The sequence below is a fragment of the Branchiostoma lanceolatum genome, chromosome 3, assembly GCF_035083965.1.
Source record: "Branchiostoma lanceolatum isolate klBraLanc5 chromosome 3, klBraLanc5.hap2, whole genome shotgun sequence".
NCBI lineage: Eukaryota > Metazoa > Chordata > Leptocardii > Amphioxiformes > Branchiostomatidae > Branchiostoma > Branchiostoma lanceolatum.
Window position 1 is genome coordinate 10297072 of NC_089724.1, and position 13810 is coordinate 10310881.

The 13810-nt window shown below is 41.7% G+C and overlaps 1 protein-coding gene and 1 long non-coding RNA gene across 5 annotated transcripts in view; both read left to right on the forward strand.

Annotated features, from left to right (window-relative positions):
- LOC136430155 (IgGFc-binding protein-like) overlaps window positions 1–13810 on the forward strand; it is a 79420-nt gene that overhangs the window by 56779 nt on the left and 8831 nt on the right. For all 3 annotated transcript variants that reach the window (XM_066420483.1, XM_066420481.1, XM_066420482.1), the window contains exons 67-77: window positions 6916–7044; window positions 7300–7547; window positions 7907–8038; window positions 8493–8647; window positions 9217–9318; window positions 9811–9989; window positions 10363–10562; window positions 11107–11290; window positions 11988–12208; window positions 12827–12956; window positions 13385–13456. In XM_066420483.1, the coding sequence (XP_066276580.1) occupies window positions 6916–7044; window positions 7300–7547; window positions 7907–8038; window positions 8493–8647; window positions 9217–9318; window positions 9811–9989; window positions 10363–10562; window positions 11107–11290; window positions 11988–12208; window positions 12827–12956; window positions 13385–13456 (1752 nt within the window). The remainder of the gene's footprint in view (window positions 1–6915; window positions 7045–7299; window positions 7548–7906; window positions 8039–8492; window positions 8648–9216; window positions 9319–9810; window positions 9990–10362; window positions 10563–11106; window positions 11291–11987; window positions 12209–12826; window positions 12957–13384; window positions 13457–13810) is intronic.
- Window positions 1908–6050, forward strand: LOC136430163 (uncharacterized). 2 transcript variants are annotated; one of them, XR_010754852.1, is made up of 3 exons: window positions 1908–2473; window positions 3016–3139; window positions 5089–6050. It is a non-coding gene; the product is annotated as an uncharacterized lncRNA (long non-coding RNA). The 2 variants fall into 2 exon arrangements; XR_010754851.1 differs by having other exon boundaries at window positions 1908–3139.

A 13810-nucleotide genomic window follows, 5' to 3' on the forward strand; every position in this document is an offset into this window, starting at 1 on the left:
CAGTTAAGGTCCCAGTTAAGAGGCCCAGTTAAGGTCCAAGTTAAGGTCCCAGTTAAGGTCCCAGTTAAGGTCCAAGTTAAGGTCCCAGTTAAGGTCCCAGTTAAGGTCCCACTTAAGGTTCCGGTTAAGGTCCCAGTTAAGAGGCCCAGTTAAGGTCCAAGTTAAGGTCCCTGTTAAGGTCCCAGTTAAGGTCCCAGTTAAGGTCCCAGTTAAGGTCCCAGTTAAGGGCCCAGTTAAGGTCCCAGTTAAGGTCCCAGTTAAGGTCCCAGTTAAGGTCCCAGTTAAGGTCCCAGTTAAGGTCCCAGTTAAGGTCCCAGTTAAGGTCCCAGTTAAGGTCCCAGTTAAGGTCCCAGTTAAGGTCCCAGTTAAGGTCCCAGTTAAGGTCCCAGTTAAGGTCCCAGTTAAGGTCCAAGTTAAGGTCCCAGTTAAGGTCCCAGTTAAGGTCCAAGTTAAGGTCCCAGTTAAGGTCCCAGTTAAGGTCCCAGTTAAGAGACCCAGTTAAGGTCCCAGTTAAGGTCCCAGTTAAGGTCCAAGTTAAGGTCCCTGTTAAGGTCCCAGTTAAGGTCCCAGTTAAGGTCCCACTTAAGGTCCCAGTTAAGGTTCCAGTTAAGGTCCCAGTTAAGAGGCCCAGTTAAGAGGCCCAGTTAAGGTCCAAGTTAAGGTCCCAGTTAAGGTCCCAGTTAAGGTCCCAGTTAAGGTCCCAGTTAAGGTCCCAGTTAAGGTCCCAGTTAAGGTCCCAGTTAAGGTCCAAGTTAAGGTCCCAGTTAAGGTCCCAGTTAAGAGACCCAGTTAAGGTCCCAGTTAAGGTCCCAGTTAAGGTCCCAGTTAAGGTCCCAGTTAAGGTCCCAGTTAAGGTCCAAGTTAAGGTCCCAGTTAAGAGGCCCAGTTAAGGTCCCAGTTAAGGTCCCAGTTAAGGTCCCAGTTAAGGTCCCAGTTAAGGTCCCAGTTAAGGTCCTAGTTAAGGTCCCAGTTAAGGTCCCAGTTAAGGTCCCAGTTAAGGTCCCAGTTAAGGTCCCAGTTAAGGTCCCAGTTTAGGTCCCAGTTAAGGTCCCAGTTAAGGTCCCAGTTAAGAGGCCCAGTTAAGGCCTCAGTTAGAAATGAGTCTCCAAACTTACTAAAGTATATAACAAAGCTGAACTTATAACTGTTATATTTATATAGAATACAACACGGGGTATTCCGTATCACCCTCGGTCCCAGCCCGACCGCGGGTCAGATCGCCCCGACGGCCGTACCGGCGCGCTCGAAATGCATTCGAAATATTCTATGGAATCCTGTGTCCGGAACACCCGTATCAGACCCAGGTATGACATAAATCATAGTATTTTATATCATACGCACAAGGCATGATACAAGGGTATAAACGCATGCCCGTAGCCAGGATTTTGAATGGGGGGGTTCTTTGTAATGTTTAAGGGACCAGCGAGCGCCGCAGGCGCGAGCTTCCTAGGGGGGTCCGGGGGTATGCCCCCCCGGGAAATTTTAAAATTTGAACCGTCTGATATGGCATTTCCTGTGTTTTTGAGCGGATTTCAAAGGAAGAAATCAGAGACAAAGTTAGCAGTTTTTCTAGGATTTCAGCTCCGTTGGTGATACAAATAGATCCACCTTGAAAAAAAACATTGGACGTTAAAAAGTGGACCCTCGAGCGTTTCAAATTCTAAGAATTGAACCTTCTGAAAGGGCATTTCCTGTGTTTTTGAGAGAATTTCAGAGGAAAAATCAGAGACAAAGTTTTTTCTAGGATCCTAGCCTCTGTGGCATTGCTGGTGATACAAATAAGTCCACCTTGAAAAAATCTTGAACATCAAAAAGTGGACCTTCAAGCCTGTGAAAGTGGACCTTCAAGCCAATGGGGGGGTTCGTCCGAACCCCCCGAACCCCCCCTGGCTACGGGCATGAAACGTAGGTGCCTAGACCCTGCGGTGAGAGAGGACATTAAAACATTGAAAGCCTTTCTTGGGGGGCTTTTTGATAAAATCATGCCAATTATAGGGAGACTATGACAGGTCAAACTTCATACTTATAGAATTTATTGACAAAAGCTTGACAAAAGCGACATTTCTCCATCTTTTGTCTTCACGACCCCCGCGAGATAGTGGAATGGTCGCGAGTAGGTCAACATCCTCTGATTGGTCAGTTGAGACACGCATGCGCTCAAGTGGGCGGCGAGAATTTCGAAAATGGAGGCAAAAACCGTTCATCCTTGTCCGTTTGGCATGGATGAGCCGTTGTATCGCGATTCTCGTGAAACATGGTACCGCCATAGTCTACTATGGTTGACAATAGACCAAGAAGAGGCTTGATAGTTGAAGGGAATGGGTTGTAAGCTCAAAACGCGGGGAAATTGGTGATGTCAGTTTCGTCGGCACTTCGCCCCCCTCCCCCTTGCCGAGAAGAACGTCTGTCTTTTACCCGCATGCCTGCGTACCATCTTCGGGCACGGTGCTTCGGGTCGGAGCCCAAGCTAGTGGTGAGTACACACACTTGGTAAAGATTAGAAAATGTTTTTTTAACAAAACTAGTTTTAGTTATTGACATGACATCGTCAGAAACACAAATGATTAAAAATTTCAATGTCTCCAACTTACTAAGCTTACCTGATAAGAAAAGATGTAAAATGTTTATTTGCAACCTGTTAATGCTTGGTATTAAACCAGGCACGAATGCATGTTGGCAAACAAGAAATAAATGATACTGTAGAGTATTAATTATAATGAAAGAGGGAGCCAAAATTTTCACGTATTCATTTGTTCCTCAAAATCTCACAAATGAATTACTGTTGGTGACCTCGAATCAGCAGTGTTAAGTTTAACTTCCATAAGATTGTTGTATTTGCAGGTTTGATGCTTTTTCTTGCCTGAATATGTTATTCAGGTGTATTCAGCTACAGATGATTTGTCAATATTATATTTCAGGTAGAAATCTAAGTCATATGTCTAAAGATATTTGAGGATGCCCAGAGTTGTTGACAACTGTGTCATTGTTTCCCCTTTTACCAATATGTTTCTCCAGTACAGCAGCAGTAGAGACCTTCAAAAATGCAGCGCGGGTTGTGAGGAGGTTGGCTGTGAACATTGCTAGCAACTGACCGAAACGCAGCTGCTGAGTACCCAAAGTGCTGCTACAGGCTTCTTAGGTAAGACTTAAGTCCTGCATACTCATGATCAGAAGACAGAAGCACAATTAGTATATACATTTAGACTACAATACTGACGGTATATTCCGTATCGCACAACCAAGGGTGATGCGGAATACAACGTGTTGTATTTTATGTCATACACACCCGAGAAAACACACGTTCCAATGCGAAATGCACCAGAAGTTAAGAAAAGTTGGTGTCCTCGAACAAAAAATTGTAACTAACAGTCACAAATTCCAACACCCGAATCCAGTATTCCAATTTTCAACTTCTGCACACTGAAAATTAGCACTAGATATTCTAAGGAGGCCTATGTGATAAAAATAGACGCCTGTATGAACTGATAATCCACCTGTATGGAACGCTTTTTGCGGCCCAGGTATGACAAAGTATTTCATTATTGAGGCAGGCCGTCATGCTGAATCTCCATTGTCTCTCGTTGGTTGTTACTAGCAGCTGTTGTGATAATCTGATGGTAGAGTTGTGTACCGGTACACTGTAACGTTACCGATAGAGTACCGGGTACAATCAATAAGGTACAGGTCCAAATTAATACCTGAACCCTGGTGGACAGGTACTGGACAGGTACTAATCAGGTCAAGTCTGACTCAGGGGATGGCCACTTTGACTGCTAAAATCACTATGAAATTACCTTGGCAGTGCGCTAAAGCCACATCTATACTTTACTACAGCACATATAACACATTTGCAAGGCTGGAGTCAAATGTTAATCTGTATTTCTATAAAAGTAATTCCTAGCACAGTTAGATATTATCTTGTTACCCGTTCAAACATGCTTTTGTCCTTATTTAAAATCTACCATTTTCTGAACAAGTAGTTCAGGTACAGGTTCAGGTCCGAACCTGTACCTAAAATTTAAATAGGTACACAGCTCTATCGGAAGGTATAAGGCATGACAGTGACTGTTGGAGTATCCCAGTTATCAGTGTGACATGATATTTCTTGATCATACTACAGTCAAACCTGTATTAGCGGTCACCTTTGCATAACGGCCACCTGCCCATAGTGGTCACTTTTTGTCGGTCCCTTGGATTTTTCCCATTGACGTAAGCATTAAGAATTCGTCTATAGCGGTCACTGTCCAACGCGGTCGCGGCCACACGGTTTTCGGTCCCGCGGGTCTGGAAACACTGCCGATAACGGTCCCGGCGCATGGTCGCCGCAAGATTTCTTTCAAATCTCGGCAGAAAAATATTGTCATTATACTTTTTTATAGCAGTGTTACTGTTACCCATGAAAATGTTGCCTATGGTTTTATTTTGCCCCTGGTGAGGGTTTTGAATTTCCAAAACCGCTAAGACGCCAGAAATTTACAGACAAAGAGAGTCTCTTGTGCGCGGTACATGTTGCCGACGCTTTGTTTACTTGGGTTACTTCACTAGTAGTAGCATGGGCGAGCAGTTTTTTTACAAATAATACAGACGCCTTTTATCCTCTACAAAAAGGTTTTAAAGTCATCAATTCTTTGTTTATGTGTTCTCTCCATTCAAAGAACTTCTTTGACGAAATATGTTTACCTACAGTACTATTTAAACGTAGAGTAAAATCATAACCCACACCTACATTACAGTAGTATATTGTATGCTTGTGGAAAAATCGAGACCGACCGAAAGCAGTCATCTTGTCGGCGATCGTCGTCTTGTGGAAGTGGTCGGTGGACCAAGTTTGACTGTACACTGTACATGTATAGCATGTGAATAAATTGTTTCTCAGTGTGGCACTTATTGCTCGTGGTCAAAATCAACCGTTTCTATAGAGCGGCCACCTGTCCATAGCGGTCGATTTTGGCCAGTCCCTTCAGTGACCGCTATAGGCAGGTTTGACTGTATATATATGTGTGGTTTCTTTTTTTAGATTTCTCAATCTTTGCAGGACAGATGTCCATGTGAATTTATGTTCAATTAAACTTTGGTGTTCTTATCTAGGAACTGGCTCATTACAAGGACTCAACCTCACACCAAGAAGTCTAACATGCTGACACTGAGGGAGACAGCCTTGTCTATACCTTGCCTAGAGTACATAGCAGCAGTGGACTCAGATGTAAATGGGAATAAAGAGAGGACACAAGCAGCTCCACGGCATATAACACTTCAGTAACATTGATGTGATGTACCATAGGTGTCCACTGTTTTCCCAGCCCATAAAGGATTATTTTCCTGGAATTCAATGTCTGTATGGGGGTGGGGGGCAGACTAAGGGCCATTAAGACCTTCGTAGCTTTAGTACAATATGTAGCAAATTGTGTTTCAGTCTATTTGCACTCTACAGCAGTTGATATTGTTCTGTTATTATAATGATGCTGATCATGCATTTTACAATATGAAAGAAATACATTGTACCTTAACTCTGATTTTACCAGCACTATCCGGCATATACAGGCCGACCCTGCACCAAAGTCTTGTATTTAAAGTGTTTGGAATGTCGAAATGTTAAATTGTGAATTGATGTACGTGTAACATACAGATATGCTGGAAAAATTTCCCAAACCTTTCTTTTATCAAATAATAATAAAGTATTGCTCATATAAACATGTCACTGATCATGTTGGCAAAATGGTGCATGCCCCACTGAATGTTGGCTACATATTTTCCACGTCTAAGATGTAATCGTGGGCCCGGGCCAGTTATAATTATCGTAGTAATGTTACTGTTTCTTTGCATAGTTATCAAACTTTTGATATTGATGACATGATGTTATCAGAATTTTGCACAGAACTTGAGATACAACATGTATTTATGTTTAAACATTCTCCTCTATGCAATTTCCAAATTGCTGTGATTGTAAGTATTGTTAGATGTTAAGTGCCATTCATCATAAATGATGCTTGTAAGCATTTTAAGTATCTTGTGTAGTTTATGTGTTTGTTAATACAGGACAGTTGATCACATTCAGTGTCTGATCATTTTATAACCGGTAACACTAAATTTTATCTGCATACCCTTTAGAAAAGAAAATATTGCTGAGTTTTGTCCTTTACCCTGTCCTTGTGCTCCACAAACATGGGTAGATATGGGTAATTCAGTGTCAGAACGTGGTTGGTAAATGTCCAGATAAATGTACAGGTGGGTAAATGCCGGTAAGTATGAGATATAAGACAAATAATAAATCTCGGTAAATTCATATTTACACTCCGGGTAATGGCGGGTAAACGACAGTTACTGTGACTAATACCACGAATGGTAAATCTCGGTAAATGCATATTTACACCGTCCGTATATGCAGGTAAATGACAGTAACTGTGACTAATACCACGAATGGTAAATCTCGGTAAATGCATATTTACACCGTCCGTATATGCAGGTAAATGACAGTAAATGTGACTAATACCACGAATGGTAAATCTCGGTAAATGCATATTTACACCGTCCGTTTAGGCGGGTAAATGACAGTAACTGTGACTTATACCACGAATGGTAAATCTCGGTAAATGCATCTTTACACGACCTGGGTAAATGTGGGTAAATTTAGGCAACCATTACCGGACTTACCATACCCGGTAAATGCCGGGTAAATCTGCACCTTTACCAGCGGGTAAATGTCCGGTAAATAGCAGGTAAATGTAACCTTTACCAGACTTTACATCACATTTACCGTTGCGGTAAATACCACTTTTCGTGCAGTGAATGCTCCTATTGATTTGTGCTGTCATCGTTCCAATATGCAATCATTCTACGAACATTCTAATCTAGATTATTGTAAGCATATGTAACCATGGTAACATGTGGAAAAACATTTTTTCTTTTACATTGCAGAGGTTGATGAGTGTAGCAATGCTGACTGGTATGATTGCCATGTGAATGCGCGATGTTACAACACCTACGGGTCCTACGTGTGTCGGTGCAATCCAAATTACATTGGCGACGGCAAGGAGGAGTGCTTGGGTAGGTAGATTGTTGTTATCAGCTACAGCTACTTATATCATCTATTTATTTCAATTTTAACAACTTTTTCTTCACGCTCGCATGAGTTTTGGGGGTGTCCAGATCAAGCAGAGGTTGTCATCCATGTCAATCAAATCAGTATACTAGTAACCTTACTGCATGCTAATGTACATTGCTGTCATGGAGTTTCTGTGTTTTATTAAGGCTCATACTGCGGTGTTACGATAACATACATATTTTTTTATATTTACGTAGGCTACTCCACATGTCGGATTTATGGATCTGGACCGTACTTCATCTCGCACGACGGTCTGAAAACAGTCTACCGCGGGGGATGTGACATCCTCGCCAGCCGGTACACGGGCAGTGATCTGGAGCCGTTTGAGGTGATCGTGAAAAAGAAACGAGCTGATGGAGGAAATTCGAGGACTTTCCAGGTCTATTCGGCGAAGATCGTCGTCTACGGAATCACCATTGAATTATTTGAAGACCGAGCTATCTGGGTGAGAACGATTGTTACAGCTGATGTTTTGTGTTTCGCTGTTTAACAATCACTTTTTGGGGTTTCAGGTGGAAGACAGGCATGCCGCAGCAATATTTCAACAACAAAAAATAGAAAAAATAACCATCCGATTTGTTAGATGTATAGCTCTATTTTGGTTATCTGTCGTCATTTTCCCGCAAACTTAAAGGGCAAAGTTGCAGGTTCCAACGTCCTGATTGAGTGCTGATACCTTTTGGAACAGCCTAGCCAATCAGGGGCCCCCCTTTTGTCTATTCCCTTCACTCCCTCTAGAAAGCTGGCTTCTCTCGCTGTCGTTGAGGTGTAACTAATACTATCAAACGTTTTGATCCTCCGCAGGTCGACGGGATCCAGGTTCATCCCGGCTGCACACCCTCCGATCTCCACGAGGACATGTACATTTACTCTATTGCTACTGGCCTTGTTATCCGTACCAGTTTCATGCGGATTATGCTTAGAGGAAAAAGCAAGGTCAGTGCCATTCTCAAACATCACTGTAGTCAGCTAGCTGGAATCGTTAGAAAATGTGGATTGTTGATAGAAAACCATACAATTTGTATACTCTTTGGTAGTTTCATCATGTATAAAACACGTTCTACTGTGTGAAGATATGTCAAGTGTCAGTTCTGTTTTGATAGTGCCATTTTTAAAAGGTATTAAGGGTAGCTATCTCACAGTTTCTTGGATGCACAAGTATCTATTGCGTGCTATGTCAAGTGTGTGGTGCACTTGCAAATCTTAAAAATAAGTGTCATGGAGAAAAAGGAAATACAAGCAGTGACTCAGATGGGAAATTCAACTTCTTTCCTGCTTTCATCAGATTTCATATTCATTTCAAATTGCTGCAACTTTTTGTTAGCGTCATTTACATTAAGAGATGCGAAAGTCTCCTTAACGTCTAACACGACTTCCATCTGTGGTACAGCTGTACATCACACTGTCCGAGGCGTACGCTGGGCTCATAGAGGGCATGTGCGGAGACCAGAACGGTGACGTGTCAAACGACAACAACAAACCAGACGGAACAGCTGCTGCAGATGACAATGAACTGCATACGAGTTGGGCCTTGGATCCGCTCACGTATGAACGCATGTTTTTCAATTCGCTTTGGGTCATAAGCTCATTTGAATTCATTTTCAGCTGTTTTGCATACACGATCGCGCGTATCTTGTATACCAGCGGAGTATACCCGTAGGTAATCGTCCTTTTAAAAAGAGGTCCACGACCTCATGCCTTCTCCAAACTAGTTTATATATATCGATTATGCAAATAAGGTCGTCATTTGCATAAATCATAGTATATGATAATTTTCTCTACCATTTCCTCATAGATTATGTAGATGAGACCATGATTTGCATGATTTATGTCAGATACTGTTTACTTACCAATGTGATACCATGCCAAGCCACTAGGAGGCCCTAGATCTAATCATTTCAAATTCTCATTAAGAAGTAACTACGCACCAAATATAAACAGAATTCACCGATGCATTCTTGAGTTATCCTGTTCACGGACACCAAAACACCCCCCACCCATAATATCATTGAAGCTTTTGGCAAAAGTAATTACTTCTTCCACGTGTACATATCGTAGCTTACACGTACATTTAAACCTATGTGTTTTCATTTTTTATCTATTCACCTTTGCAGATGTACTGATCCAACTGACCCCGATCCGGAGTGTGAGAGTGAAGCGGAGCGCGCCTCCGCCCAGCTAATCGCGTTCGCTCTCAACCGGGCGCTATCCGGGAGGTGGGTAGTCATCTTAGCATGATCAACGCACCGTGTCTATATAATACTATCTAATGACATGGCTGTATTTGTACTTTATACATGTATGGTAACGTCAGTATACAATGTTCTTGAATAAGGCATGTTTATCACTCGCAAATATGAAAGAACAAACCTAGCGAGCATGTCATTATTTTTTTCTGTTTGAGAGAATGTGATGATTGGGAGACTAATCTTAGAAGATAAACGTCATGATTTTAGTGCATGTATTGCATGATTTCATAGGCGCAGGAAGAAAGTCGACGACTTTCGGGTGTGTTAATACTGCTTTATGCGTGTCGTCAATGTCTCCGGATGTCTTTCTCCTCTTCTCTCTATACTGATGTCTAAAAGTGGTATTGACTTGCCTTGAAGAATCATTGATCCGCGAAGACACAACGTTTAGATACATCAATCTCACTGCAAGTTTGTATCCTCTGATTTTTGATCTTGTTGTTTTCTATTCCCATGCAGCCCATTTGAAGACTGCTTTTCAGTGGTAGATCCCGATCCGTACTTCCTTGATGCCGTACAGGATCTCTGTAATCATGACCTGGACATTACATTCTTCTGTGATGTCGCTTCGGCCTATGCAAGTGCCTGCAATGCGAAAGGAATTCAACTCCGGCTCTGGCGCGTTCCCACCGATTGCCGTGAGTTGAATTCTTATTTGTTTGTTTGGACCTTTGTTTATTCACAGGAAGCTCAAATCGGCCTGAAGGCCGCTTTTTATTGAGGTCATGAGGGAAGAGGTAGGGGTCAGATGAAATATAACAGAGAAACATAGGAATGAAATATTTAGGTGCATTTGAGCAAGTAGAACGTCACAGTAGCTAAAATTGATTGTCTTTGAAGATCTTGATACTTACTTTGTTGAAGAGAAAGAAGCAAAATCATTTCCACACGAAGGCAGACATAGAGGTACTGGCTTCACGTTGTTAAATGGAGCTCTTCGGTCTATAGACCCAAGTCTAAATGTTGCAATTGGAGCTCCACTTAAGTAATCGCCATGTGTTTTTCCGACAGCGTTACCATGTCCGCGGAACAGCCATTATGAATCCTACATGACAGCGTGCCCTGCTACGTGCAGGGATAGGGACGCCCCCGACAGCTGTGAGCTGCCGCGCATTGAGGGCTGCGCATGTGACGCAGGCTACGTCCTCGGAGGAAACAAGTGCACCTTGGTGGCCGACTGTGGCTGCACTGTGGACGGGATCTGGTACCCGGTAGGAACAGACCTCGTCCTGTATAAAAACCGTGACGCATGTCTATCGTAACTTCTAATACATGTATATGGCTACTTTTTAGCTCGTATGCACACTATAGGTACTGAGCAGAGATCCCGGATGAACATGGTTTTCATTTTAAATGGGGTTGCCAAGTCTTTATGCTTAGCACGTGGCTCCATGAGCTGTTTGTATTGTGCCACAACGAAGGTATAGATATTTTTATACTTTAGTTCAAACGTACAGGTGACAGATGACGTTTTCTTTAATTATCTAAAATTGCCATAGATCTGAAAGATTTTACAACTGAGCCTCAGCACTTTTATGCTGCGGTCCCATTTCCAAAGCGGGGCCCGGTCGGGCTGTTTGCGAAAATAAATAAAAAAATGCATTTCACGAAAATACACAATACATAATTATGTTTTGTCTTTTGTTTTCTTTTATATCATAATTTCTGTTCCCACAAGCTGCCCAGCTGGGCCACGCTTTGGAAATGGGACGGAAGAATAAGTTCCACAACCTTCTGATTGTTTCATTTCTGTAGAAACAATACGAGTGGTTCGCACCTGGCTGTAGAAAGAAATGCACTTGTACAGGCTACAACACCTGGGACTGTGAGGACTACACATGTGAAGGTCACATGTATGAGTGTAACGTCGTGGAAAATAAACGAGGCTGCAACTGCAAACAGGGATTCGTGTTCAATACGGACACTCAAGAGTGTGAAGGTAAGTAAAGTTGTGATACTGGCAGGTTTGTGCGTAAAGCCCCTATCTCACCGGAGCCGCGACACGTTGGCGACTTTGCTACGTCCTAAATTGGATTTTTGTTACCCCTGACTTTATAATGGGAATGTCATGCAAAACGTACAAGTATTACAACAAAGGCAAAGGAAAAAACACAACGCGCATAAAGATTTGTTTTTAACCGATGAAATTCGTTGAGCGCGCTGTTAAATCGCTCGGTCGCAGCGAGGTCGCCAACGTGTCGCTGGTCCAGGGAGATAGGGGCTTTACACACTTGTGGCATACCATTTTGACAATCATATAGATGACTTCATTGAAGCTGAGGAAAATGTCAAAGTTGACAATTAAGTAACTATGAATGAAACGATTCCAAATAATTCACAATGTAGCATTTTTTTCCGATTTGACTACGCAGAGCTGTAATAGTAAACTTACACAATTACGCCTTTCAAAAGCATCAGACGAACTCGCAAATATCTCTACACACTATATTTATCCTACTGATCGCACTCCTCTGGCCTCTCTCAGTCGTAGATTACACCAGCCCATGGGCTCCTTACCTCCCTAGGTCCTGGGCTCTACCATCCTTGTGATTGTGACGCCTAACATATACACTTAGTCTAGTTATGAGCTTTCTAGAGAACCGTAAGACTGAGCGCTTGCACCGTTGTCGTTCTAGTTCCACCATGTCACGAGGGATGGATCAAGTTTGAGGGCGCCTGTTACCAGGTCTTCCACGTGGAGAGGACCTGGTATGCCGCCCGGTTGAAGTGTATTGAATGGGGAGCAACTCTGGTGACGATCAAACGCCCTGGCGAATCGATTTTTATCAACGTCAACTGGGGAGGATGGAGGAATAAATACTGGATTGGATTGAGTGATCTGGACGATGATGGAGAGGTATGCGGCAGAAACATCCGACGCGAATTTAAGCTTATCTATAGTACAGTATCAACTGATACCATACTGATATGCTTGTGAAGATTTATTATGATGACCAAGTGTAAACGTACATAAGCAGGGGAAAAATCACCCCGAAATGCAAAGTTTGCTTACAATCTTTGAAAATGAACAAATAACAACTATACACACGTACCAAACAATTGATATCAAAAATACAATACAAAATACAAAAATGTTATTTGATATTAGATCTACTATGTTTTAGCAAATCACTGTATCAACCATTGTGCATCTAGAGTTGTAGTAGTCCTTAAAAAGACTCCCGGTACTTTTGCTGTGTCAATAAATTTCATCTTTGATAAATTCCACTATACATGTATGCATCAAATTAAACCTGCTGTAATCATATCTGCATTGCCTCTGTGTGAAGTTATAAAATAGAAGTTATATCATTAAATCATTTATTTCATTTATTCTAGATATCGAATTCATTTTCATTTATCTTCATTTATTTTCATCTATTGAATTCTAAGACAGCTGGGTGGCCCATTCAAATTTGACAAATCCTGCCATTGATATATTTTATAACAGAAATATATTTTTTTCTCTTGGCAGGACGGAGATTTTGTGTGGGCAGATGGATCAGCGATCCAATGGGAAAACTGGTACAGGAACGAACCGGAGTATGTACAGATTGACGGGGAAGGGAACACCCAGCGCTGTGGAGTTATCACGCCTGACAATCGTAAGCAATGACCTTCTTTATTATCTATACGTCTACACATGTTTAAGAAGAAACGTATAAATCATAGATAAAGCATGCAATACTTTTCGTAGTATCTTCTTGATATCTTAATGCATTTAGCCCTTGTTGGGCATGAATATGCAATAAACTTCACGTCATTGTCATTATCTTTGTCGGTAAAAAGTGCCCTGCGCATCGATATACTAGTACTTTATGATTAATACAACATTACAGAATTTTGATATCACACGGTCCCGGGCTACATGGTATTGTACTTTGTCATCATTTCTGCCCTCCTAAGTGAAGAACATTTAATACGCATTGTTGCCTTATCAAAATCACGATAGTTTGGGTTTGTAGAAACTATATTCTGTGTTTCTTTAGTGGAATTATGAAATGCATTGTTAGTCTTTGACATTTTACTACAGGAACGGAAGACGGGCAGTTGGCATGGAGGACAGACTTCTGCTATGAGGAAAAGAAGTACATCTGTGAGAGAGGTGAGGAAATATCCAATATAATTGTTTATATACTTTTTCTTTATATTCTATGATCTTAGCTTGGGATCTGCGTATCACATAAGGTTCGTGCGTATTCACATAGTGATTCGTGGGTTTTTAATATTATTCGTGCGTTTTCGCATAGTATTAACAGTTAGGTCCTATCAACTTTGATATCTCAAATCATTGATACGTGTCTGAAATATCTTTTCTTGATATGATTTTTGTTGGTTTAATTCGAACAGCACATTCGCATAGGTACAAAGTAGCAATATAAAAACCATACAAAAAACAATTCCTTCCACAGAAAACTGGTCTAAGAATTCATGACCTAATGTCTCAAATATTTTGAGA